At 36.3% G+C, this 24,540-nt stretch overlaps 5 protein-coding genes across 5 annotated transcripts; 1 reads left to right on the top strand and 4 right to left on the bottom strand.

The window, feature by feature from the left end:
* Window positions 1–1,643: 1,643 nt before the first annotated feature.
* Window positions 1,644–2,179, bottom strand: LOC110921013. Its single transcript, XM_022165275.2, has one exon. The coding sequence runs from the start codon at window positions 2,028–2,030 to the stop codon at window positions 1,776–1,778; it is 255 nt and encodes an 84-aa protein (XP_022020967.1). The 5' UTR covers window positions 2,031–2,179; the 3' UTR covers window positions 1,644–1,775.
* Window positions 2,180–3,468: 1,289 nt separating this feature from the next.
* LOC110921011 lies at window positions 3,469–4,009 on the bottom strand. The gene has a single exon (XM_022165273.2). It carries the CDS (start codon window positions 3,920–3,922, stop codon window positions 3,578–3,580), a length of 345 nt encoding a protein of 114 aa, XP_022020965.1. The 5' UTR covers window positions 3,923–4,009; the 3' UTR covers window positions 3,469–3,577.
* Window positions 4,010–9,188: 5,179 nt separating this feature from the next.
* On the bottom strand, window positions 9,189–9,757 carry LOC110921492. The gene has a single exon (XM_022165821.2). The coding sequence runs from the start codon at window positions 9,547–9,549 to the stop codon at window positions 9,298–9,300; it is 252 nt and encodes an 83-aa protein (XP_022021513.1). The 5' UTR covers window positions 9,550–9,757; the 3' UTR covers window positions 9,189–9,297.
* A 9,022-nt stretch (window positions 9,758–18,779) lies between these two features.
* On the bottom strand, window positions 18,780–19,188 carry LOC110921211. Its single transcript, XM_022165499.2, has one exon. It carries the CDS (start codon window positions 19,178–19,180, stop codon window positions 18,851–18,853), a length of 330 nt encoding a protein of 109 aa, XP_022021191.1. The 5' UTR covers window positions 19,181–19,188; the 3' UTR covers window positions 18,780–18,850.
* A 1,669-nt stretch (window positions 19,189–20,857) lies between these two features.
* On the top strand, window positions 20,858–21,363 carry LOC118489144 (NAD(P)H-quinone oxidoreductase subunit K, chloroplastic-like). The gene has a single exon (XM_035986785.1). It carries the CDS (start codon window positions 20,902–20,904, stop codon window positions 21,361–21,363), a length of 462 nt encoding a protein of 153 aa, XP_035842678.1. The 5' UTR covers window positions 20,858–20,901.
* Window positions 21,364–24,540: the final 3,177 nt, after the last annotated feature.

The following is a 24,540-nucleotide window of genomic DNA, read 5'->3' as shown; positions in this document are numbered from 1 at the left end:
AACCCTCCCACCCGGACCCACCAACTGACACCATCCCCCACCTTTTATTCATTTTTTGTAGTTTGTCTACAAAAATGAGTCTAAAAAATGAAAGCTAAAAACGAGCCCCCCAATAGCTAAAAACAGATTCATTGCCACATCAGCCTCAAAAAATGGGTAAAAATTCCCTATTGGGGATGCTCTCATATTCATTATTCATCTTGTATTTAAAAATGCAAAAATAGCTTTCGTTGGGCTGGGAGAGGTGTGTCTCTCAGATCATAACACATGACGCCTGCTCCTTAGTCCTTACTCCTTACCCCAAGTTCGAATCCGTTCAAGTGGTGCTCGCCTAATATTTACAGATGCACACAGATGCACACATTGTAGGGATTAAACCGAGAGACTTCCAAAAAAAAAAAAAAAACACTTAGTGAAAAACCTCCTGATCATCCGAGCTAGTTCGTGATGCCATTTTTATCAGATCACAATATTTAATTAGTAACAATTACCAAAAGATTAAAGGAAAATATCCAACTCAACAATCAAAGACATCGACTAGAATTCTAAATCTATTTTTTATGAGAAAAATATATAAATTTTTTACCGAACAATTAAAATGTTGTATAATATAACCAAATAAAAAAATAAATACCAAATCTAAAAAAAATATTATCATTCACATTGTCATAACTTAGACCATGTGTAGTGGAGACGCTAAATTTGGCACGTCACTTCGTCAATAGTCCAAACCAACGCCAAACTGCGCCGGCTCACCAATTGGGGTCACCAAAACTGGGGAATAACGAGCACGAAGCCCATGAGAGAGAGAGAGAGAGAGAGAGAGAGAGAGAGAGAGAGAGAGGAGTTGAGGTCCACTGGCAATCGAACAATCATATTTTTTTGTTTTATTCAACTTTTAGTTTAACCGCCTTCCCTTTGTGTAGGTGTAATTAAGTTATGCGCAATTTGTAATTTAGTTCGATTTAATTCAAATTCACCATAAATAATAAATTATTTTATTTTTATTTTTAAAACTACTATAAACTAACCGGGCTTTTAGAGTTTGCCCCAAACCAAATCCAAAGCTTGATAATCGAATTTAAATCGAGCCTTATTTAATTTCGAATTGAATTCTGAACACCCTTAGAGTGTAGTGTAGGATGATAGTGAAATGCCTAATTAAAGAGGGGTGAAAATAGAAGAAAGATATAAGTAGTCGAGGACCTTTCTTGCAGATTTTTTGTGGTTTTTTCGCAGATTTTTTTGTAGAATTTTTGCATATTTTTTTTCAATATTTGTAGAAATTTTTTATTTTTTTACAAAAAATAATTACTCATATTTTTGCTGATTCTAATTCTGTGAGTAATCTAATTTAACTTTAGGTAGAAAAATAAAAAGAAATGTATAAATTAGGTAAAAAATTAAAGAGATATAAAAAAGTACCCAAATAGGTAAATATTTTTCAAAGTAGCCAAATAGGTAAATACTTTTTGTATCTACACTAGTTTGGGAAAAAACTCAAGAGAAATGCCAGCTAATATGGTCAACGAGATATAACCACAAAGTGACTCTAAGAATCTAAGATCAGTGATTTCAACCACTCATCGCCATGAATCTTGAATCTTGTCATCAAGATGTTTGATTGAAATCGTCCCAAATTCTTTTTAATAACAATAATCAAAATTCTTTTTGATTAATAAAAAAGTCGTACATCATGCATAATTACATGTACATCGGATATAGTTTTTACTATTACTAACATAGCTAACCTAAAACAAACGAAAAAATAATGATCAATTGGGACCCCAACAACTCAAGTACATGACTTTTCTTAACGAGTCTTCTGATTGGTCAATGCCTTTGCTTGAAGCCATGGCAGCCGGCGAAGACAACTTCTTTGTTTGGGTGACAGACCGCAGATTGGACTTAGTGTGCTGGTGGAGGGCTCTGATGGTGTAGTTCCACCGTGCGAACCCTTGATCTTTTAGTGCCTCCACTAGTCCAACAGTACTACCGGCCACCAACCATGCTCTCGATGTTGAACTCATCGTATCTTGAAGATTTTTACTCTTAAAATATGTTTAAAACAAAGCAAGTTATGTTGTTTGTGAAACGTATGTAAGATTTGTTTGATGAAGCAGCACAAGATAGGAATCGGGTATATATAGACGCCACTAGGTAGAATTGTAGAATAGCACCAAGTTTTTTGGAAGCAGAAAACGGTAGGCTTATAGTTGATGGTTTTTTGGGGGCAAAAATGGTTTTAGTTGTTAAGGATATGATGTATAAATGAGACAGGCTTGCACACCACATTATGAGTCAAATCATATTTTATCTTGAACACAGGGGGGATGCACAACCAATTGGAAAACGACATACAAAGCACAAGCATTTGAAACCCTACTCTTTTGGCCTTTTCGAAAACAAATGTTTATAGAGTATAAATTTCAAAAATATTTTGTTCTTTATTATTTATCTCCAATAATCCATTCAAAAGTTTCATTGGAAATTTGTTTATACAGTATGCTAATATAATTAGATTCTTCTATGTATATAACTGAAATAACAAAATTTTATTTCAACTAAATTTTAAATACACTTTGTATGCTAGATGTATAATATTTAACTTGGAGTTAATTACACAGACATATGTTGTAATCTATCCAAAATAACACCTTTACTTACTAAAGTTTTTTAGATTTTATGGTTTCAATTTTTATAACCCCTTTTAAGTAGTAAAGCCATCTAAGTTAAAATTAATATTACATGGACCATACATGTAAACAATACAGACCAAAAAGATAGACTTATTTAAGATTTCTACAATCAACTTTTTTTATATTCTCTGTCACACTCATATTAGGTTGTAACCACTTTTTCTTTTTTTATCTTTGTTGTGAAATGTGTTATTAAATTGTTTTTACCATTTTACTATACAACAATCTTACCTAGTATAATCTCACTTATAGCCAAGCTATTGGTAAAGTTTGGGAAGGTTATGATGTAGGCAAACCTTACTTCTATCTACTGCTTCCAATGAGACTTTCAGCTCCAAAACCATAACCATAACCAGGACATAAGATTCTAGAGAACATACATAAGCACACAACAACGAAAAAAAGGTAATAATAAAAATAAACACATAAATATATAGGTATTTCTTAGTAAAACTACAACACCGGAAATAAGTGAAAACCTATAAAAAGCGATATAACACCTCATAGAACTAAACTTAGTTGCCTGAGGAACCCCTTGGCCGTCAATGGTGATTTGACTGTCGTGCTCATTGCCTGATCCACTGAAATCACAGTAAAGATACTCAGTCTTAGAGCGACTAATCCTCAAACCTGTGCATTCTAAGGCTACTCGCTATTCTTCTAACCTCGCATTCTCCGGTTTCATTATATTTTCATGCTTTATGACTATAGCGTATAGTGTTAATAGAACATCATACATCTTGATAACAATTCCTATTCAATAATTAAAGACATCAACGAAGAATCTTTTAAAATTTTATTTTCTGTATAGCAAGTAGTTGTAGAATTCTGGTAACTGATGTACAATCAAAGTATCCTATAATTAAAAAAAAGGGTATTTAATTAGGACCCCAACAACTCAAGTACATGACTTTTCTCAACGACTCTTCTGATTGTTTAGCCTTTTCTTCTTTCCAACCCGTTGAAGCCATGGCTGCCGGAGAAGAAAGGTGTTTGGTGTGGGAGAGTGACCGGAGGTTGGACTTGGCGTGGTGGTGGATGGTCCTGATGGTGTAGTTCCACCGTGCAAAACCTTGATCTTTGAGTGCTTCCACCAACCCAACTGTTCCGGCTACCATCCATGCCCTGCTTGTTGAACTCATGCTATATATCTTTACTATATATTTGAGATGCCTGAATGAATGATGAGATGTTTGTGTTTGTAATGTTTTTGATGAAAGCATGTAGAGTGGAGTGTGGGTATAAATAGATGGACACTTGACACAACACACAACCAAATTATTGAAAGAACAAAACAGCAGGAAATGCCAATGGTTTTAGAGAATCTAGTTTCTCAATCATACCCCTGCACTTTTATAGTCACATGGCTAATTATTGTAATGTAACATACTTTTTTAAAATAACTACGCAATGTTAAATTTTTAAGACGCAATAATGGTAGCTTTTGAGCAAATGTATAATCGGGTTTTATTACAAAAATAGTAATTGAACAAAATCATTTTCAGATTTGACCATCTTATGAGTTCTTGGAGCGATGTATCGTGCACGGGATGAGTCTTTAACCACCTCAAACGTCCTTGGTACCTCATGCGTCCTTCAGGCGTCTCTGGCAATTTTTCAGACATCTCCGGCGAATCTCCATAGTTGCCGCCGAGAATTCGAACTTAAACAACTTAAAAAAAATCTAATCTTTCTCAACAATCCCACACCGTCTCTAGCGAACCTCCATAGTTTCTAGCATCAACATCAACTCTAAAAAACCAAATATTCCTCAACAATCCCCCATCAACATCACACCTTCTGTTTTGAAAGTATCCGGCGAAGATCCATACTTTCTGGCGAATCTTAAAGTTTCCGGTGCTTGATGCGTTTGTGACCCCACTTGCAAGTTATGAAAATGCCACGTGTCCATTTTTTTATTGGCCATTAGTGAAGGGATTCCAAAGACTCATCCCGTGCATGATGCGTCGCTCTAAGGACTCATAAGATGGCTAAATCTGAAAATGGTTTTGGTCAATGACCATTTTTGTAATTTTCCCTTAAAGTTATGTTCAATGAGATTTCAAAACTAGGAGAATTCCCCCGCGTATTGTCGCGGGAATTCGGTTAGTATCAGTTTGCTTCATTATGTATCAATATGGTACCGACACTCAGTATAGCGATCAAAAAAGAAATTAAGAAATATAATTTACTTTCCATAATATGGTAACAATATTAGGTAATGATTTTGAGACCCTTTGTCACTCCATGAGGACTAGGGCTGTAAACGAACCGAACGTTCAGCGAACAGTTCGTGAACCGTTCGGCGAGAAGTTCGTTTATGTTCATTCGATTAGCTTAACGAACGAACACGAACAAAAAATCGTTCGGTTAGCTTAGCGAACGAACACGAACACATGTCTCGTTCGTTCGACTTCGTTCGTGAACATTTGGTAATATGTTTGTTTGATTATATTAAAAAATAATAAATAATAAACCTTTTATCTAAACATATTGAAACCTTGAAACCTTAGTTTTTCAAAGTTAGTTAAAATTTGGATATTCTAAGACATTTTTGGTGATAATTATGTTTATGTTAGTTAAACTTTATTTATCGTATGGTGGTGTGGTAGACTTCTTGTGTTTTGATTTATCATTTGATGATTGTATTTAACTACTTATATCCAATGTTTAAGGATAACAATGTTTTCATTTTTTTATTTCCAAGTTAAATGTTAGTTCAGTTCGTTTAGAGCCTTAATGAGGACCTCTAGAGTTGCTATTTCCTGCCAAAACCACCATCCTTATTTTTTTAACACCCAAATTTTCTAGGTTGGGTTTTATATTCATAACACGCTAAGCTTTCGCTAAATTGATTCTTCAACCTACATTTTGTCAATACAATAGCAAACCTTACATGCTCTCATCGTCGCCATTTCTATTTCTTCTGGTTTAAATAATTATGAACAAGATTTGGGAATAAACTATACATTCATTAAATCATATTCCAAGGAATCAATTTTCATTTGAAACCTTGACTTGTCCGACATATATATACATATGAATCAGTGGGATTGAGACGACGTGATTCTTTTGAATCATCGCATGCCTTAATACACCGATTATACATTTGAGAGTTTGCATACTTGACCCTTCAACTAATCTAAAATACATATATGACTTAAATTATGTGTGTAAAGTTTTTATAATATTAAAAGTATAAAAAGTGGTTGTGAGTGGAGGAGAGAGAAAATGTTACTGTTCATCTGTATATTTGGGGGAACACTGTTCACCCCCTATAATTTTTTAATATATTTTGAAAGTGGTTGTGAGCAGAGGAGAGATAAAAGGTAATGATAAAGGTATAAAAATATTATTTAATTGTAAAGGAGAGAGAAAATGTAGTGTTTTTTAGTGTAATTTAAGGTGAAAATATGGTGGAATGGATGTGAATGCTCTTAAACTACACTTCTAACTATTTACACTTTGACCCGTTTAACTTTCATTCAATCTTGGTAACAATTAAAGTCAAACAAGGAGGGTGGTAATTGTTTTGTAACGAGTTTGTTTTGCATGACTCCTAAGAGCATTCACATTCTATCCACCATTATATACCCTATAAATACACTAAAAACAACTACATCTTCTCTTTCCTTTCAATTAAATAATAATATTTTATACCTTTATTATTACCTTTTCTCTCTCCTCTACTCACAACCACTTTCAAAATATATTAAAAAATTATACAGGGTGAACAGTGTCCCCCTAAATATACAAATGAACAGTAACATTTTCTCTCTCCTCCACTCACAACTACTTAAACCACTTTTTTATAATTTAAAAACCTCTCTCTCAAGATTTGGTGGATAGAATGTGAATGCTCTAACATGTACATGTTCTTCTCAATATGTAAAGTAACAAAATACAAAGTAACCAACATAGTATATACTATAATATACCAAGGGGAAAATACATAGTATATACTATAATGTAGTATCCAACTTAGATGCGAAACTATCAAAACTATATATTTTTGATTAAATATAAGTATAAAATTATTTTAATCCTAATTATTCTCTTACCCTCAATCAATTTCGCATTCCCTACTTTCACCATCTTATATCACTTTAATCCTAATTATTCTCTTAGAGCATCCACAATAAGAACCATTAAAAACACCTAAAAACATGTCCAGTCAGCTGCCATATCAGAAAAACACTCACCCTTCAAAAACATCAAAAACTCACCCAATAAGAAAGCACAAAAACATTTAAAAACATTGTCACATCATCACCACCTTTTACATTTAATTTTAATTACCTACTAGTAATAAGCCCCGTGCGCGTTGCGGCGCGGGTACTTCGCAAACGTCAAATGAATTAGTCCAAGCGTTATGCGTATGATTGAACTCAGTTTAACCTATATAAGCATCACGATTGGATCAAAACGTAAAGTAGATTGAATTTATACCATACAATCATAAGATATTATATGCGACCCGATTAACTCGAATACCGTCAAGTCAAAATGAATATGCGACTTGGATCATACGTAGGAAATGTACAAAATAAACCACGAAAGTGTACACTAAGTTAATGTTGAAACATAGACACACTCGAACTTATAGGAAAACGTATACGAAATTTGTGTCGAAATGTAGACAAACTCGAATATTGTACCGACTATGCGGCGTGATTATATATAGATTATTAGCGACCCTTTACGTTAAAAGGTAGACCAAATCGAATTTAATCGACGAATCGAAATGTATTGTATTTGACCCGATTGTTTTAAACAAATGACACGTACATAGAAAGTATGCTCGAAAACGTATTATAATTGAAAACAAAATTTACTTCGAAACTTAGACCAATTTGAATTTATATTGTCAAATCAAGACGTATTATATTTGACATGAATAGTTTCTGAACAAAACTGACATCGAAACATACATAAAAAAGTAAGCACAAAAATGTATTATATTTTATCTGACTTGTTTTCAAACAATTTTTTTCATTGAAACGTACACCAACACATTTTTATACCAACACGTACATAAAAATAAGCACACAACAATTTTTTTTAAGTTAACAATCGAATGTATTAAGAAAAAAACAGAATATATATACTCTCGATGGGGTCAAAGTAACATTTTATAAAGTTTACAAAAAGTTAAAAGGTTGAAAATTACATTGCCTAAACTAAAGGGCCTAAAAAGGGATGAAAATGAAAGTTGAAAAACCTGGATGTCAAAAAGGAATGTCTAAGGAGTAAAAATGAACTTTGAAAAAACTTGAGGGCTTAAAAGAGGAATGTCCACCGACATTCCTCTTTAAGATTATATAAATTTATATATATGTGTATAGAGAGAGAGAGAGAGAGAGAAAGACACCCAACCCCATTTAGCCTCACCCACTCTCACTTTCTTCCATTTTTTCTTGTATGTGAAGAAGAATGCATGATAAAAAATGGAAGTCACAAACACAACCCACAATAGTAAAAATGGATATAAATGCCACATCACCCTCTAAAAACAAGAAAAAATTAGCTATTGGTGAGGTGATCCATAGTGGGGCGCTATGCCCAGAGATGGCGCCGGAAAAATGCCCCAAACACAAAAACTCTCGGCGCTATGAATGCAATTTAGGGGGAGGGCGCGAGATATATAGCGGCGGTATGAGGGAGGTTTTTAAAGCTTGGATCAATCACAAAAAAACAAGGTTTTTATAATTAATTAATAAAATTGAAAATTAAGAATTAGGTAATGATGGGTAGGGGCTTTATGACTACGGGCTCTAGTGATATAACGCCCCATAAAGCCCCCGTGTGACGTGACACGACACGTGTCGCATAACGCCCCACAAGGGGCTTTATGACTACGGATGGCCTGATGCTTTTACCCTATCAATTTCGCATCCCCTAGTTTCACCATCTTATATCACGGTTTGCACCAGACATTATCTTCTCCATTCCTCCCCTAATTTAATCTCTCACCGAACATCATCTTCTCTAATCCTCCATCACTAATTAGATCTATTATTATATTCTTTTTTATTTATGTTTACTTTTCATTCATGAGGATTATTGAAGAATACACATGGTGCATATTGTGAAAGATGATGATGATTAATTGGGGATGCAAAATTAATGGAGGGTAAGAGAATAGTTAGGATGAAAATAATTTATAATTAGATTTAACCAAAACTACTTCGTATTGATAGTTTCGCTAAAACTCGATCCCGGGTATACATATTCTCATGAGTATCCAAACCCGAACCTGGGTTTTTTCGTACATGAAAATAGGGTATTTTAATACCCGGTTATAGAAGACCTGAACCGGTGTATGGATTTCCTGGCCAGACCCGAACCCGACCCGAGTATTAGCAATACCCGAAAATTCAAAACCCGGTCATGGGTATGTACCCAAACCCGAGTATTAAAAATACTCGATTTGTGCACCTCTAGTTACGACTTACGACTATATATGTTTGTTCCAATCGTTCCAAAATCTTTTAGAAGATAATTCAAAATTGTATTTGATTAACAAAAAGATTGTACATCATGCATAATTACATGTACATCAGATATAGCTATAACCTAAGTAAAAACTAGTGATCAATTAATTGGGACCCCAACAGCTCAAGTACATGACTTTTCTCAAAGACTCTTCTGATTGGTCAATGCCTTTGCTTGAAGCCAAGACAGCTGGCGAAGACAACTTCTTTGTTTGGGTGACTGACCGGAGATTAGATTTAGCGTGGTGGTGGATGGTTCTGATGGTGTAGTTCCACCGTGCGAAGCCTTGATCTTTTAGTGCCTCCACCAATCCAACGGTACCGGCAACCAACCATGCTCTTGATGTCGAACTCATCGTATCTTGAAAATTGTTACTCTTGAAAGTGCTTAAAACGATGGGAGTTGTGTTCTTAGTGAAACTTATGTAAGATTTGTTTGATGAAGCAACAGAAAATGAGAATCAGGTATATATAGATGCCACCAGGTAGAATGTAGAAGAATAGCACCACGTTTTTTGGGGGCAAAACCGGTAGGGCTGGCTGGCAGTTGGAAACGCATATGGTTTTTTGGGGACAAAAATGGTTTTTAAGATGAGTATTAAATATTAAATTTTATCTATGTATTGGCTGGCACACACCTCTATCTCCTACTTTTTAGTAAACAGTGGGTGCAGTGCACTACACAAAATGACATACATACAAACCCGTACTCTTTTTGCTTTTCTCCTTTATCCTCTTGTCGAATATAATTATGAATCAGAACTACTTTGTTTCTTAGATCACTCGTAGTGGTTAAGAAAAATAATGTATCCACCATGGGGCATTATCCAACACGTGTTATCCCAGTCAGCATGAGACGTTATTGCAAAAGTGGCGTAGTGAGAATAGTGCCTAATAATACCCCTTCCAATCATTAAAAAAAAACAAAAAAAAAAAACCAATCTAATCTCTCATTGGCCAGTCAAACCAAAGTCAAGCCATCACAATCCCATTTTGGCGTTTTAATAAACACGCCGGTAACATTTTTTTTCAAAAATAACGCCGGATAACGCCTACCGTAATGGGGGTGGGGGCGTTTCCGGGCGTTTTTTTCAATTTAAAAAAAAAAAAACGCCCCACTACGGGTGGTCTTAGGATTTATCTCTAATCATGCATTTAACATTTGCAAAATTAAGCTTTATCATTGGAAATTAGTCTACAACTAGTTGGATTTCGTGAGCGTGGTGGCAGGTTTTTTGTTAGTATTAGTTCGTTATAGTATTGGTACGATAGCGGCATTTTATATAACAATTGATATATGTTTTATGACGATTAATAACTATAAAAGCAAATAATGATATCGTTAATTATGTTAGAACTGTATGAGTCTATTTATCAAGACACTAATACAGTACCGACACTCGATATAACTTACAATAAAAATACTTTATTTTAGTTCGGCTCATCATGTTATATATATAATTTTCTATATGCTTTTACTCTCGTTTGTTATTTACCTTTTATTTTTTCATGCCATTTGACTTTGATCCATTATATTATCTCTAATGCAAGATTAAAATTATTACAAAAAAATTTGTTACATCATCTGTCTATTAACTTTTTTTTTTCTTCTCTTTTCTTCATTTAAGATCTCACTACTTTCAAACTTCATTATCTCTCTACAAATACAAATGCATGCATTTATCCAACAAAATTTTTATCCATTCTTAAGTCTCTCTTCTCCAATTCATCATCCATAACAAATGAACCTCAAATGCATTGCATTGGGTTTAGTTTAATATTAACATATCGTAATACATGTTAATAACAACTACCAAAGAATGAAAGAATAATATCGTATTTAATAATTGAAGACATCAGTTGTTATGAATCTATTTTCTTGATATTTTTTTCTTCTTTTAATGATACGTATTTGAAAAGTTATATATTATAATCATGATGGGGATATAAACAATAAATCGAGTTATATATTATAATCATGATGGGATAGAAGCAATAAATCGAGTAAACAAATATAAAATGGATCATGCTAATTACACACGGCCAAAATAATTTTCATACCCCTAAGCGCCGCGCTATGACCAAAGCGGGGCGCTTAGGGCGACAAAAGTTGATACGAGGTTTCGAATGACTGACTGACTGACAGACTGACAGACATAAAGGTGATACGAGGCTTCAGTCGCCCCGTGAACCCTAAGCGCCGCGCTTTGGCCATAGCGCAGCGCTTCGACCCCAAATGCTGCCTTTAAATCCCTGGACAGACTCGACATTCATAATTCGGATTGTTTTTTGTCGGTCTTCTTTGCTCTATTAGTTACATGTTTTGAAAAAACGATGTCGTGGTTAAGTAATTATCTTTTCGGTCAATATTCTGACGAGTCAGTTGTTCCTGATTCTTACGAGGGGACAGCTATTTCTGACTCGTTTGAGAAACCGGTGTCGTCCAACTTGAGGGAGACAGAGGTTGTATCTGGCATTCATTATCGTGATAACACGGTGCAGCTGGATTTGAATACCCCTGTGGAGGACCCTTACGCACAACAAGGTTATTCGAATTTCGGTTACGGTGGCGACTATAGCTTTGTACAGCAGGAGTGTTATCCAAACGACAGTTACGGTTGTCAACAGAGCTTACAAGGTTATTCGAATTTCGGTTACGGTGGCGAGCAAAGCTTTGTACAGCAGGAGTGTTATCCAAACCAGAGTTACGGTTGTGAACAGAGCTTTGAACATCAAGTCTATTCGAACCTCGGTGACGATGGTGAGCCGGAGGATGTGTCTGTTGACGAGGAAGGTTGTTACCCGTTTACATTTTCGTTTGATACAACGCAAACCTTTTCGTCACGTAAAGAGTTGGTGCGTTGGGTACAAGACACGGCAAAAGACAATGGTTACCTCATTGTGACTAAGAGGTCGAATAAAAGAGGAGAGAATTACAAGATTTGGTTTCAATGTACTTTTGGTGGGGAGCATAAGAGTGTAGCTACACAGAGGAAAACGGGTAGCAAGAAAATAGGCTGCCCGTTCGAGATGATCGGGTTTTCGGAATCATCCGGAAGTGTTTGGAGGATCGAGGTGACGAAGGCGAAGCATAACCACACTCCTATTGAAAACTTCGAGGGTCACGCGTATGCGAGAAGGCTTTCTTCGGAGGACAAAAAACTGGTTAAGGAGTTGGCAGAGCAAGATATTCCCAACCAAAGTATCTGGCGAACGCTGACAAAAAACAATCCGGCTAGAAAGCTTATTCCGAAAGATATACACAACGTTGTTCAGAAGATCAACGCCGAAAAAAATGTCGGTAAGTCTCCGATGCAAAAACTTGAAAACATTCTTATCGAAAAAAATTACACTTATTACATGCGCACGAATGAGATATCGAACGAAGTTGAAGACGTCTTCTTTGTTCACGAAAAATCATTCACTATGTGGTGTGCCTTCCCGCATGTGCTATTGATTCACGCCACATACAAAACGAACATGTACAACCTGCCATTTGTTCAGGTCGTAGGCTTGACGTCGACAAACAAATCGTTTACGGCTGCTTGTGCGGTAATTTCCGCTGAGAAGTCAGAGAACTACCTATGGGTGTTGCAGAGGATCAAGTCTATGCTGGCAGGATGTATGGAACCGCGCGTGATTTTAACAGACAGGGATTTTGCGCTAATGAACGCGTGTGAACAAGTTTTTCCAAAAGCGCATAAGTATCTTTGTCGGTTCCATATTCAACAAAATATTAATAAGAACAACAAGAAGAAATTCTCTGACAAGGAGTGGAAAGAATTCGTACGTACATTTTGGACATTGTGCGAGTCTACGACCGAGGAAATATACAGTTATAACTTGGAAAACCTTGAAGCACAGTTGAAAGAAGCTGACCGTGAACGTGAGTATTTCTTACATAATTATGTTCAAATTTTATATAATAACAAAAACTGACTATTTACGTTTTTTAATTGTAGAGGTTTTTTATTATTTGAAGAAATCCTGGTTGGATCCGTACCGTGAAAAGTTTGTATCTTGCTGGATTAACCAAACTATCAACTTTCACCAAACTACGACCAACAGGGTTGAGGGCATGCATGCAACATTAAAAAGTCACTTTCCAAGTCATCGCAACACACTGGATAAACTTGTACTGTATGTTGATCATGTTGTTGATAGACAATACGCCGAGATTAGAAGTAGCTTTGAAATAAGCCTCCGAAAAGTGATGACGCACCACAAGAAGCAACCCATGCTTGCATATATTCTCAGAAAGGTTTCAATATATGCGATTGAGCTTTTGAGTATGGAACTAAAACGTAAGGAAGACGGGTTGAGAGCCTACGGTGCAAGCTGTGGTTGCCAACTTTTTACCAGTTGTGGTTTGCCATGTGCCTGTCGTTTGGAAAAGTTGGAAAATAAAGGTAATTAATATTTTTGACCTTTCTCGTTATGATTTTGCCACCTAATTTGTTTTCATCCACAGGTCAGCAAATCCGGATCACACACATAGACGTGTTTTGGAAGAAGCTTGACTTCAAGCCTGCAAGGAATAACATAGAGGATAACGATGTAGACGCGGAATTTGAAAAATTGAAAAAACAGATCGATCCAACACCCCCTCAAGTGAAAAGGAGCTTCTTTGAAAAGTTTCAACAAATCCTCAATCCAGGGAACAATAACAAAAAACCTCCTGCTGTGCTGAAGAAAACTCGTGGTCGCCCGACATTGAAAACGCAGGAAGAAAAAAAGGTTGAAACCGCTAGACAAAGCTCTTACATTCCGTCAGAAGAAACTTGGGTCGATGCCTCAGACGATCTTCCCCGTCACAGCTCGTACATATCAGCTGAAGATTCTAGAAGAGAAAAGAATACCAAACCGCTCAACCTACACCCTGATTTCCCGAATATCAAGCTCGGTCCTAAGACGGATATAGCGATCCGCAACTACGCATCTCAGATTCCCAAAGTGATCCATCCATACATCGTTAGAATAAAGGACGTGAAACCAGATGGTCATTGTGGATTTCGGATTTCGATCGGTGGCTGTTGGGTTAGGAGTGAAACAAAATTCATATTTGAAGATCCTGGAACAACTTCTAAAGGAGTTACGTATGAACGAATCGCTTTGGAGGCAGGTTTTCGATCCGGAAAACATAGGACATTATGATGCGCTGGTTAAACGGATCGATTTCAAGTGGGTGGGATGAGCAGGTATCGAAAATTACATGTCGATGCCTGAGACGGGGTTTCTTATTGCCCAACGATACGGTGTGATTGTTCACACCTTCGACATTCGTGGGAGCGATACAATTTTCCCTCTGTTGGGCGGGCCAAACGAAGCTGAGGAACCTCACCTGGTAGTTGCGGTTGTGTTCGTCGACAATGGGCATTTCATACATGTAGAGCTTGGAGGTTGTTGTCCAATGCCTCCCCCAAACCTACTCTGGACAGCGAACAGAACAGAGCGCGCAGCAGCCTGGCATACATTATACAGGGATCAGATCAACACGTACGAAATGCTTACGTATCGTGCCCCTGACCTTAATGTAACCCCATATGTTCACGATGTATCTTAAATGTGTTTAATAATAATCACGTTTGTGTTTGTTCAATATACGCGTTACATCACGTTAAAAACTGAATGTCACCGACACAACCCAACCAGGTTCAATACGCACTTGTACGACCCGAAATGACAATATACATCATAATACTACAATTAATGAAAAAATACGTCATGTTCATGTACGGTAGGCGGCTGATACACATAAAACTTCTCACAGGAGTACTTGTGCTTTTAAACCTAAATGATACGAGATAACGGAATAAGACATCACACGTAACCGATTTGATCCGGAACTTACAGTATAGTCCATATATATTAAAAAAATGATGTATAATGGAAAAAACGAAAAATTTAGACTATTTATCGACGCGTTTTTGAATTAAAAACAATTTTAAAAAATTTAAAAAATGCCCAAAACGCGCCGCTATGGTCATAACGCAGCGTTTTGGGTCCAAAGCGTCGCGCTATGGCCATAGCGGGGCGCTTTGGTCCCTCGTTATACACTGAAGAGGGGCATCCTCCCCCCCACTTCACCCAAACACCAAAAACACACACATAGGTGCGATCCTCACACACTCGAGCCGGATTCGAAGATATTTCGAGCTTTCAACCGCTAACAGGTGCGTTCTAAAACCCTTAATCGTTTCCTGGTTCGTTACATGTCGATTGTGATTTGTTGGTTCGTTACATGTGATCAGATCCTGGATCTGTTCTTCAGCTTGAAGAACCAAAGCGCCGCGCCGAGGCCAAAGCGGGGCGCTTTGGTTCATGTTTATTATTTTTTTTTTTGTTATTTGTTTAATATTATTTGTTTAATTATTATTTGTTTATTAACATTTGTTTAATATTATTTGTTTAATTATTATTTGTTTAATATTATTTGTTTAATTATTATTTGTTTATTAATATTTGTTTAATATTATTTGTTTAATTATTATTTGTTTATTAACATTTGTTTAATATTATTTGTTTAATTATTATTTGTTTAATATTATTTGTTTAATTATTATTTGTTTATTATCATTTGTTTAATATTATTTGTTTAATTATTATTTGTTTAATATTATTTGTTTAATTATTATTTGTTTATTAATATTTGTTTAATATTATTTGTTTAATTATTATTTGTTTATTAACATTTGTTTAATATTATTTGTTTAATTATTATTTGTTTAATATTATTTGTTTAATTATTATTTGTTTATTAATATTTGTTTAATATTATTTGTTTAATTATTATTTGTTTAATATTATTTGTTTAATTATTATTTGTTTAATATTATTTGTTTAATTATTATTTGTTTAATTATTATTTGTTTAATATTATTTGTTTAATTATTTTTTGTTTATTAATATTTGTTTAATACTATTTGTTTAATATTATTTGTTTAATTATTATTTGTTTAATTATTATTATTTATTTAATATTATTTATTTAATATTATTATTTATTTAATATTATTTGTTTAATTAATATTATTATTTGATCAACGTGCAGGGATGGATTTATCCGATGAGGAGATTGAGCATATGGAGGCTGAGGGAGTGGTGGGGGACGAGGAGGAGCCGGCATGTCCGTATCTTCAGTTTCCGATGGGGTCACGGGCGAGGGGGAGATGCGCTAGGTTGCGCACCATAGAGATTGGGGAGCATGTAGGCATAGACTGGGAGCTGCTGACTACCCTGGGAGAGGTCGAGCGGATGCGTGAGATAGTTGGGCTACATACTCCATGGTCGCGCCTATTTGAGTTAGCGATGGAGGACTCGTACCCTGAGCTTACGGTCGAGTTTTGCTCTACGTTTACATACGCGCCGCATCCGGCGGATTACGTGGAGGACCCTGATTTTCCAGTCCACGAGGTTACATTCCGTGTCGCCGGTCAACAGTTTGAGATGAGTGTGCGGGAGTTTACTGTCCACACAGGTTTGTACATTGAGCCTGAGCTTGATACTGATTTATATACGCAGGCGGTTACGATGATGGACAGGCAGGCGCTTATCAGTTTCTGGAGGGTCATTTCCAGGGTTCCCTTTGGGAAATCCTGGCAAAAGGCCACCACCATTAGAGACCCCTTTTAACGATACCTGCACCATGTTATCGCGTCGACTATCGTGCCGCGGGGTTCCAGCAAGGAGAAGGTCAACCTCAGTGACCTTTTCTTTCTATACTGCCTACTACGCCGCCAGCCCTGCGATCTAGCAGTCAGCCTGGCAGAGTACTTTTCTACTGCATACCACCGGCAGCTCCGCGGGTTTCTTCACACTGGCTCATTTATCACCACCATTGCACCCTCGCTAGGGATCGTGCCAGAGCATGATCCGCTGCTGTCCGATCCGGTCCCGTCATCGAGGTTGGGCCGCGCGTCAGTAGCCGCTATGCAGATCACCCGTACCTTTGTTGTCGGTCTGAGGTTCAGGGGTGCTGACGGGCTGATTTGGCAGCCGAGGGTGTTGCCAGAGGTCATCCCGGTTGTTATTGAGGCGAGGCCTGGAGTGTTAGCCCCTCCTGATGTTCAGCGGGCCGCTCGGCGGGCTCAGCTACAGGCTCTGGGCATCGATGAGCCTTAGGCTCAGCCTGAGGCTCAGGCTCAGGCTCAGGCTCAGGAGGATCCGGCGCAGGAGGAGCGGGTCGAGGAGGTCCCTGTACCACCAGTTCAGCCAGCTCCTGAGCCGCCACAGTACCCGCAGCACGTTTACGCTGACCTGCCTCCGGCAGCGCGTGAGGTGGCTCGGGACTTCGACCGGCGCCTCAGACGTCAGGGCGCACGCATTGACTGGATCGTCCAGACGCTCTTTGATCTACGAGAGCTCGCTGGGTTGCCTCCACTTCCCCTCCCACCGTCCCCACCGCACGAGGATTAGTACATTACTTTGTTTGTTTAGTGTTTTGTTATGTATTATGTACTTAGCTGTACCTTTTTGTTGTGTATTGTATGTACAAACTGATATATATATATATATATATATATATATATATATATATATATATATATATATATATATATATTGCAGTTAATCTTCTATTTACATCACGTTGGTTCTGGATTGTTTACGTTTAATTCTTATGGCTTTCTGTACATTTTATTTAACGTGTTCGTTTTAATTTAACAAAATAAACAACGTTAAGAACTTATATTATACACATTCTATAAAAATAATGACGTAATTATAAAACAACGTTAATTTAACAAAATAAACAACGTTTTAATTCAAAAAGGCAACATTCAATCATTCAAAAACAAATTCCCATTCACAACGGCAACTCTCACATAAAAATAAACAACGTTAATTTAACAAAATAAACAACGTTTTAATTCAAAAAGGCAACATTCAATCATTCAAAAACAAATTCCCATTCACAACGGCAACTCTCACATAAAAATTTTTTCCTCCAAAAATCCCTACCAAACTAATTCAACCAAAAATTCCTACCAAACTAACCCACATCAACCCCAAATCAACCCCAACCAATCTGTTTAAAAATGCACATTTAAAGCGCCTCGCTATGGCCAAAGCGGTGCGCTTTGGCTTGGTCAACAGACAAGGACTGACTTCTGTCAGTCCGTCCTTGTCTGTTGACCAAAGCCAAAGCGCCCCGCTTTGGCCATAGCGAGGCGCTTTGGATGTGCAAAAAGACATCAGCCGTGTGCGAATAGACCAAACCATATAAAATACATTAAAAACTAATAATTTCCCTTTATATTTGAACTGAATATTACTTCTTTAGTTTTCTTCTAAAACAACCTCCCAACCACTGAAGATAATTTTTCTTCGGTTTCAAATATGAAGTTTAGGATATGGAGATGGAGATGTTATTAAAATTATATAAATTATGTATTGCATTTTTAAAAGGCATGGCTCACTAGTTAATAATATTTTGTTATAAGGTAAGTACACGTCTCATGGTAGAGATCTAATTCCAATGGTGTATAGATTATATCAGCTAATTATCTGATTCACAACTTTTTTTTTTTAATCTGGACTTCTCAAGATTTTGTTAAACTAAAAACATAATAAAGTCTTTGTAGAATTCTGATATGAGAAAATCATTTATATCATCATGTACAGTCAAATTATCCTATAATTAAAAAAAAGGTTATTTAATTAATTAGGACCCCAACAACTCAAGTACATGACTTTTCTCAAGGACTCTTCTGATTGTTTAGCCTTCTCTTCTTTCCCACCCGTTGAAGCCATGGCTGCCGGAGAAGAAAGGTGTTTGGTGTGGGAGAGTGACCGGAGGTTGGACTTGGCGTGGTGGTGGATGGTCCTGATGGTGTAGTTCCACCGTGCAAAACCTTGATCTTTGAGTGCTTCAACCAACCCAACTGTTCCGGCTACCATCCATGCCCTGCTTGATGAACTCATGCTATATAGTATATGTTTGAGATAATGATGAGATGTTTCTGTTTGCAATATTTTTGATGAAAGCATGTAGAGTGGAGTGCGGGTATAAATAGATGGTCAAAACCAAATTATTGAGGGAACAAAACAGTAGGAAATGCCAATGGTTTTAGGGAAATCTGTTTCTCAATAATACCCCTACACTTCAATAGTCACATGGCTATATTATTGTAATGTAACAGCTTTTTTAAATAAATGCGCAATGTTAAATTTTTAAGGGGATGTTTGGTAGCCTCTAAACGGTCATTAAGAAACTACCTCTTAATATAATCATTAAGAATTTTACCAATGAGAAGGTAGAAGAATGTGACATGTGATGATTTACCATTCAGAGGTTACCTCTTAACCATTCAGACTTGAGGTTACCTTTTATTCATTCAGACGTATTAAACCATTAAGAGATAGCATCTAAATGGTCATTAAGAGCCTACCAAACAGCCCCTAAGACGCAATAATGGTAGCTTTTAAGCAAAAGTATAATCAGGTTTTATTACAAAAATAGTCATTGCCCAAAATTATTTTTAGATTTGGTCATCTTATGAGTTCTTGGAGCGACGTATCGTGCACAAGATGAGTCTTTGGCCAATTCAGGCGTCCTTGGTATCTCATGCGTGTTACATCCCGAAAATATTAAACTATATATGTGTGTATACATGTATCTATAATACATTATTAAGAGAACTGGGTTTTCTACCATTAAACCATTATAAAGAAGTAACTTTTTCATGCATGACCACTTGTACATCTTGCTTTGGGTGGTTTTCAAAATTTTTTTGACTCACCTATACCCATCTCTAAACTCCACTGAAACCTTTTATGCCTCACCCTCTCTCTCTCTCTCTCTCTCTCTCTCTCGATCTTATTATATATACTAACATATTTGAAGGGGTTGTACAGTAAATTACAAGGGTTTAAACATGTTGTACAATAGGATATGCATTCTTGCTTGCATACTAGAAGTGAGATATATGGTAACTTTAAGTTGACAATTTTTCTAGTGAGATATATGGTAACTTTAAGTTAGGCAATTTTTCTTTTCTTTTTTTTTTTTTTGTCGGTAAATTACAAGGGTTTAAACATGTTTTACAATAAGGTATACATTCTTGCTTGTATACTTACAATAAGAAGTGAGATATATGGTAACTTTAAGTTGGTAATTTTTTTTTTTTTTTGGTCGTTTAGTATGTTTTTTGTTTTTTACCTTTACCCTTCATCATTTAGTAATGGCACTTACAACCTTTCAACTTTCTAAAAATTTTATAATATTTTTTTCGTGTTTATTTTTATGTACATGTCGCCAGTATAAATTCAAGTTGATTACGTTTTTCTGAAAATGGGTAGGCTCGGATATAATATGTTTTTATGTTTTTTATGTACGTTTTCAGTTGATACACGTTTTGGCATATATTTTGTTTTACAACAAGCCGGATCAAATATAATACGTTTCCATTAGACAGTATAAATTTGACTTACTTTACGTTTTGGCCCCAACCGCAATGCATGGTACCATCTAACTTAAAAACAACATAATTTTGTACTTATTTTTATATACGTGTCGGTATAAGTTCACATAAATTTCTTTCCCAAATAAGTCGGGTCAAATGTAATATGTTTTCGTGCATACTTTTATGTACATCTTAAGTTTATCTACGTTTTGAAGTAACTTTTATTCAAAAACGATTCAGATCTTCACGGTACAAATCCGAATATTCAGACAATAAAAAGAAAAAACGGAAAAAATTGAGATAGTTATGAATTCCATTGAGTTTCCCTTATTTCATCGAACAACCCAAAATTCAGTTATTTCAACTACATTAAATGATCTTTCAAATTGGTCAAGACTCTCTAGTTTATGGCCGCTTCTCTATGGTACCAGTTGTTGCTTCATTGAATTTGCTTCACTAATAGGTTCACGATTCGACTTTGATCGTTATGGACTAGTACCAAGATCGAGTCCTAGACAAGCGGACCTTATTTTAACAGCCGGAACAGTAACAATGAAAATGGCCCCTTCCTTAGTGAGATTATACGAGCAAATGCCTGAACCAAAATATGTTATTGCTATGGGAGCATGTACAATTACAGGGGGGATGTTCAGTACCGATTCTTATAGTACTGTTCGTGGAGTCGATAAGCTAATTCCTGTGGATGTCTATTTGCCGGGCTGTCCACCTAAACCAGAAGCAATTATAGATGCTATAACAAAACTGTAATTCCTTTGGAGTAGATTTCGTTTTCGTTTGAGTATGCTATTGCGATTTGCTTATTTTTATCCACGTTTAGACATAAATTTTATTTAAAATTGAGTTGTACACAGTAATATAGGGAGCCGCTAGAATGAGAACCACCCCGAGTTGTAAGAACCGCGAGAACCACACCATCCGGGCCGCCGTTTACCATGATTTTTTTTTACAACTAGATGTGTAAATTATAAACACATCCGTAAAAAAAAAAATTTAAACCCCCCCCCCCCGAGGGGGTAGTTTTTTACACCACAAGTTTGGTGGAAAAAAAAAAGAAAAAAGAAAAAAAATAAAAACACTTCCACAGGCCAAACACCCAAACAAAATCTCACTCATCTCTCAAATTATACACACACTTCCACAGGCCAAACACCCTCTCGGTCACCCCTCCCACTCGACAGAAGGCCGGCGGCCAAAGGCCGGTGGAGCCGTTTGCAACAACAGTGGTGATTGGCGGTGTATGGACGGTGGAGCGGAGGTGCGATTACGGCGGTGGGGGTTCAGTCGGTAACCCCTCTTTTCTTTTCTTTCACTTCGGTTTCTGTTATTTCCTTCAAATATGATGAAAGTGGATTTGATTCTTGTTCCGGCTCGGGTCTCGGCTCATGGTTCGGTTCAAGATTCAGTCAGGTTGTTCGTTTTTGTTTGGCTATTTAATAATGAAGACGATGAATAACTTGGCATGAATAATACCTTGCCAATAAGGTTGTTTTTAATTGTTTTTTTTTAAATTATGTTTTTAATAATATTTTCTTGATTATATAGTTAATCTTTGATTGATATTTATCTAATAATTTATTGTTAAGAGTAATTTTACATACACGTGTGTGGTGATCTGTATTTCCACCCCTTCATCTGCTACAAAGGAAGGGTGTTTCGGGTGGGTATTTCGGGTGGGGTGTTTGGCAAAAATTCCACTTTATTAATTGTACAAAACATATATTAATAATACAGTGGGTGTTTCGGGTGTGGGTAGGGATGTTTCGGGTGTGGATGTTTGGTGGCTGCCAAAGGCCCGTTCCATTGTTTCGGGTGGAGGGATGTTTTCGGGTGGGTAGTGTTTCGGGTGGGTAAGGGTATTTGGCAAAAATTCCACTTTATTAATTATACAAAACATATATTAACAGTGGGTGTTTCGGGTGTGGGTAGGGATGTTTCGGGTGTGGATGTTTTCGGCCAAGAGTCCACATTTTAAAGGGACCACCTTTACCTTCATGTTGGTGCACTTCCCTACATTGCATCCTCCACATCATCAAGTGCAACCCCCTACAAAAAGCGTTGGGGGTAGTCTTAGTATGAGAAATATGCACAAGAAGAGGGGTTATAGGGTTTCCAAACTTTTATGTAGGCCATTTAATATAATCGTCGGCCATTTAGTGTAATATTCATGTTGAAAGTTTGCTAATTAATTTTGACAGTAAATATAATTCCTGTTTTTAGACTAAAATACACACTCGATGTCACATATTCACATGCTATGTTTGAATTTTAACATTTTGTCATTTAATAGTATCTGATTGATTTGTAATAACTCTCTCAACTTTCTATATACGTTATTGTCCAAAATCTTTGTGGCACACATGATTTGAAGATCCTTTGGTGAAGATTGTGGACACGTACACCATAATTTCCAATTTCCTTAGCAGCTTTAGTTACATGTGCAAGATGCAAAAGCCCTTCAAACTTCATTTTATTTATTTAAACTTCTAAAAATAGCAAGGCATCAATATGACTGTGACCCGTTGGACCACTACACCCTGCAGAAGACTTATTATCATCATCCTCATCATCACACACATATATGCATAACTAAATTAGCCTGCATATATCATTCAATATTCAATAATGGACATAAGATGAAACCCGAATGTGTACATAAATAAATACATGTAAAAGTCATAATCATTGTCAACACGGCATGTATACTTTACCATGTTTCTAACCCAAGTCATAATCAAAGTCATAATCTAATGAACTGGACAGCTTCATACCAAGTTGCATATCGTATGTTTATATGTGCTCAAATGATACCAACATAAAATGAAAATGGCATTTTGTATACTTTTTTGTATTAGTAATCGACGCGGTTTATTTGTAAAAGGAACACAAAAACTCTAGGTACATCAAAGAATAGAGCATAGATACCAAACCAAAAGTAAGACTGTTACACGCTACACCAGCTGAATTTGGGATGTGTGGTATTGGTGATGCTTGATGGTGGTGCTGGCGAAGGTGTCGACGTCGAATCAAAAGTCTCCCATTGTGTGGTTACCACAACTTCCCCTGATGTCGATTTCCTCGATGGCTGTTGTTGTTGTTGTGGTTGTTTAGGCGCTGCTGGAATATGTGAAAAATTCCCAACTGACCATGTAAGAATCCCGCCGCATTGCGGCGGGTACTAATTCCTAGTTTGGATAAAATTGTAAATTTACCATGTGTATAAACTTTGAAGCATCATGTACAAAAAAAGAAGGGCTTGGTTATTCACACATCCCCCTTGGTTATTTGCACATCCCTTGAACCCTATAGGAAGCGTATAGGGCAATACGGTTTTTCTGGGTCCAAGTGTATTGAGCAATACACTTCCTATATGTGTACTTGAAGTACAAACTTTTCAGAAGATTGTCAACTAATGATTAAACTTTTTACGTTTTACGTTAAACTTTTTATGTTTTACGTTTTCCGTTAAACTTTTTACGTTTTACGTTTTCCGGTAAAAAGTTTACGGTTTACGTTTTACGTTAAAAAGTTTACGTTTTACGTTTTACATTAAAAAATTTACGTTTTACGTTAAAAAGTTTACGTTTTATGTTTTACGTTAAAAAGTTTACGTTTTACGTTTTACGTTAAAAAGTTTACGTTTTACTTTAAAAAAAATGGGCAGAGTTTCCTCTGTTTTTGGACGCCCAACAACACAAGTTGTCGTTATTTTTCAAAATTCAACAATTACTCAACAAATATGTACGTATGATCAATTCATATAAACGAAATAATTAGTAAATCCAAGTAAATTTTAACTAATAATTCGTCAAATTATCCGATTCGAGCTCGTTTTGCACGGTAATTAAAATTTAAAACTAATAAGATTTCGTGCCGTTTAAACTTTTACGGGGTCTGGCATTGACCGTCGTTGACTGCTGTTGACCG

Source organism: Helianthus annuus, chromosome 17 (genome assembly GCF_002127325.2).
Source record: "Helianthus annuus cultivar XRQ/B chromosome 17, HanXRQr2.0-SUNRISE, whole genome shotgun sequence".
Taxonomy (NCBI): domain Eukaryota; kingdom Viridiplantae; phylum Streptophyta; class Magnoliopsida; order Asterales; family Asteraceae; genus Helianthus; species Helianthus annuus.
The sequence above is the reverse complement of the archived record's forward strand: the minus strand, read 5'-3'. Positions and strand labels throughout refer to the sequence as shown.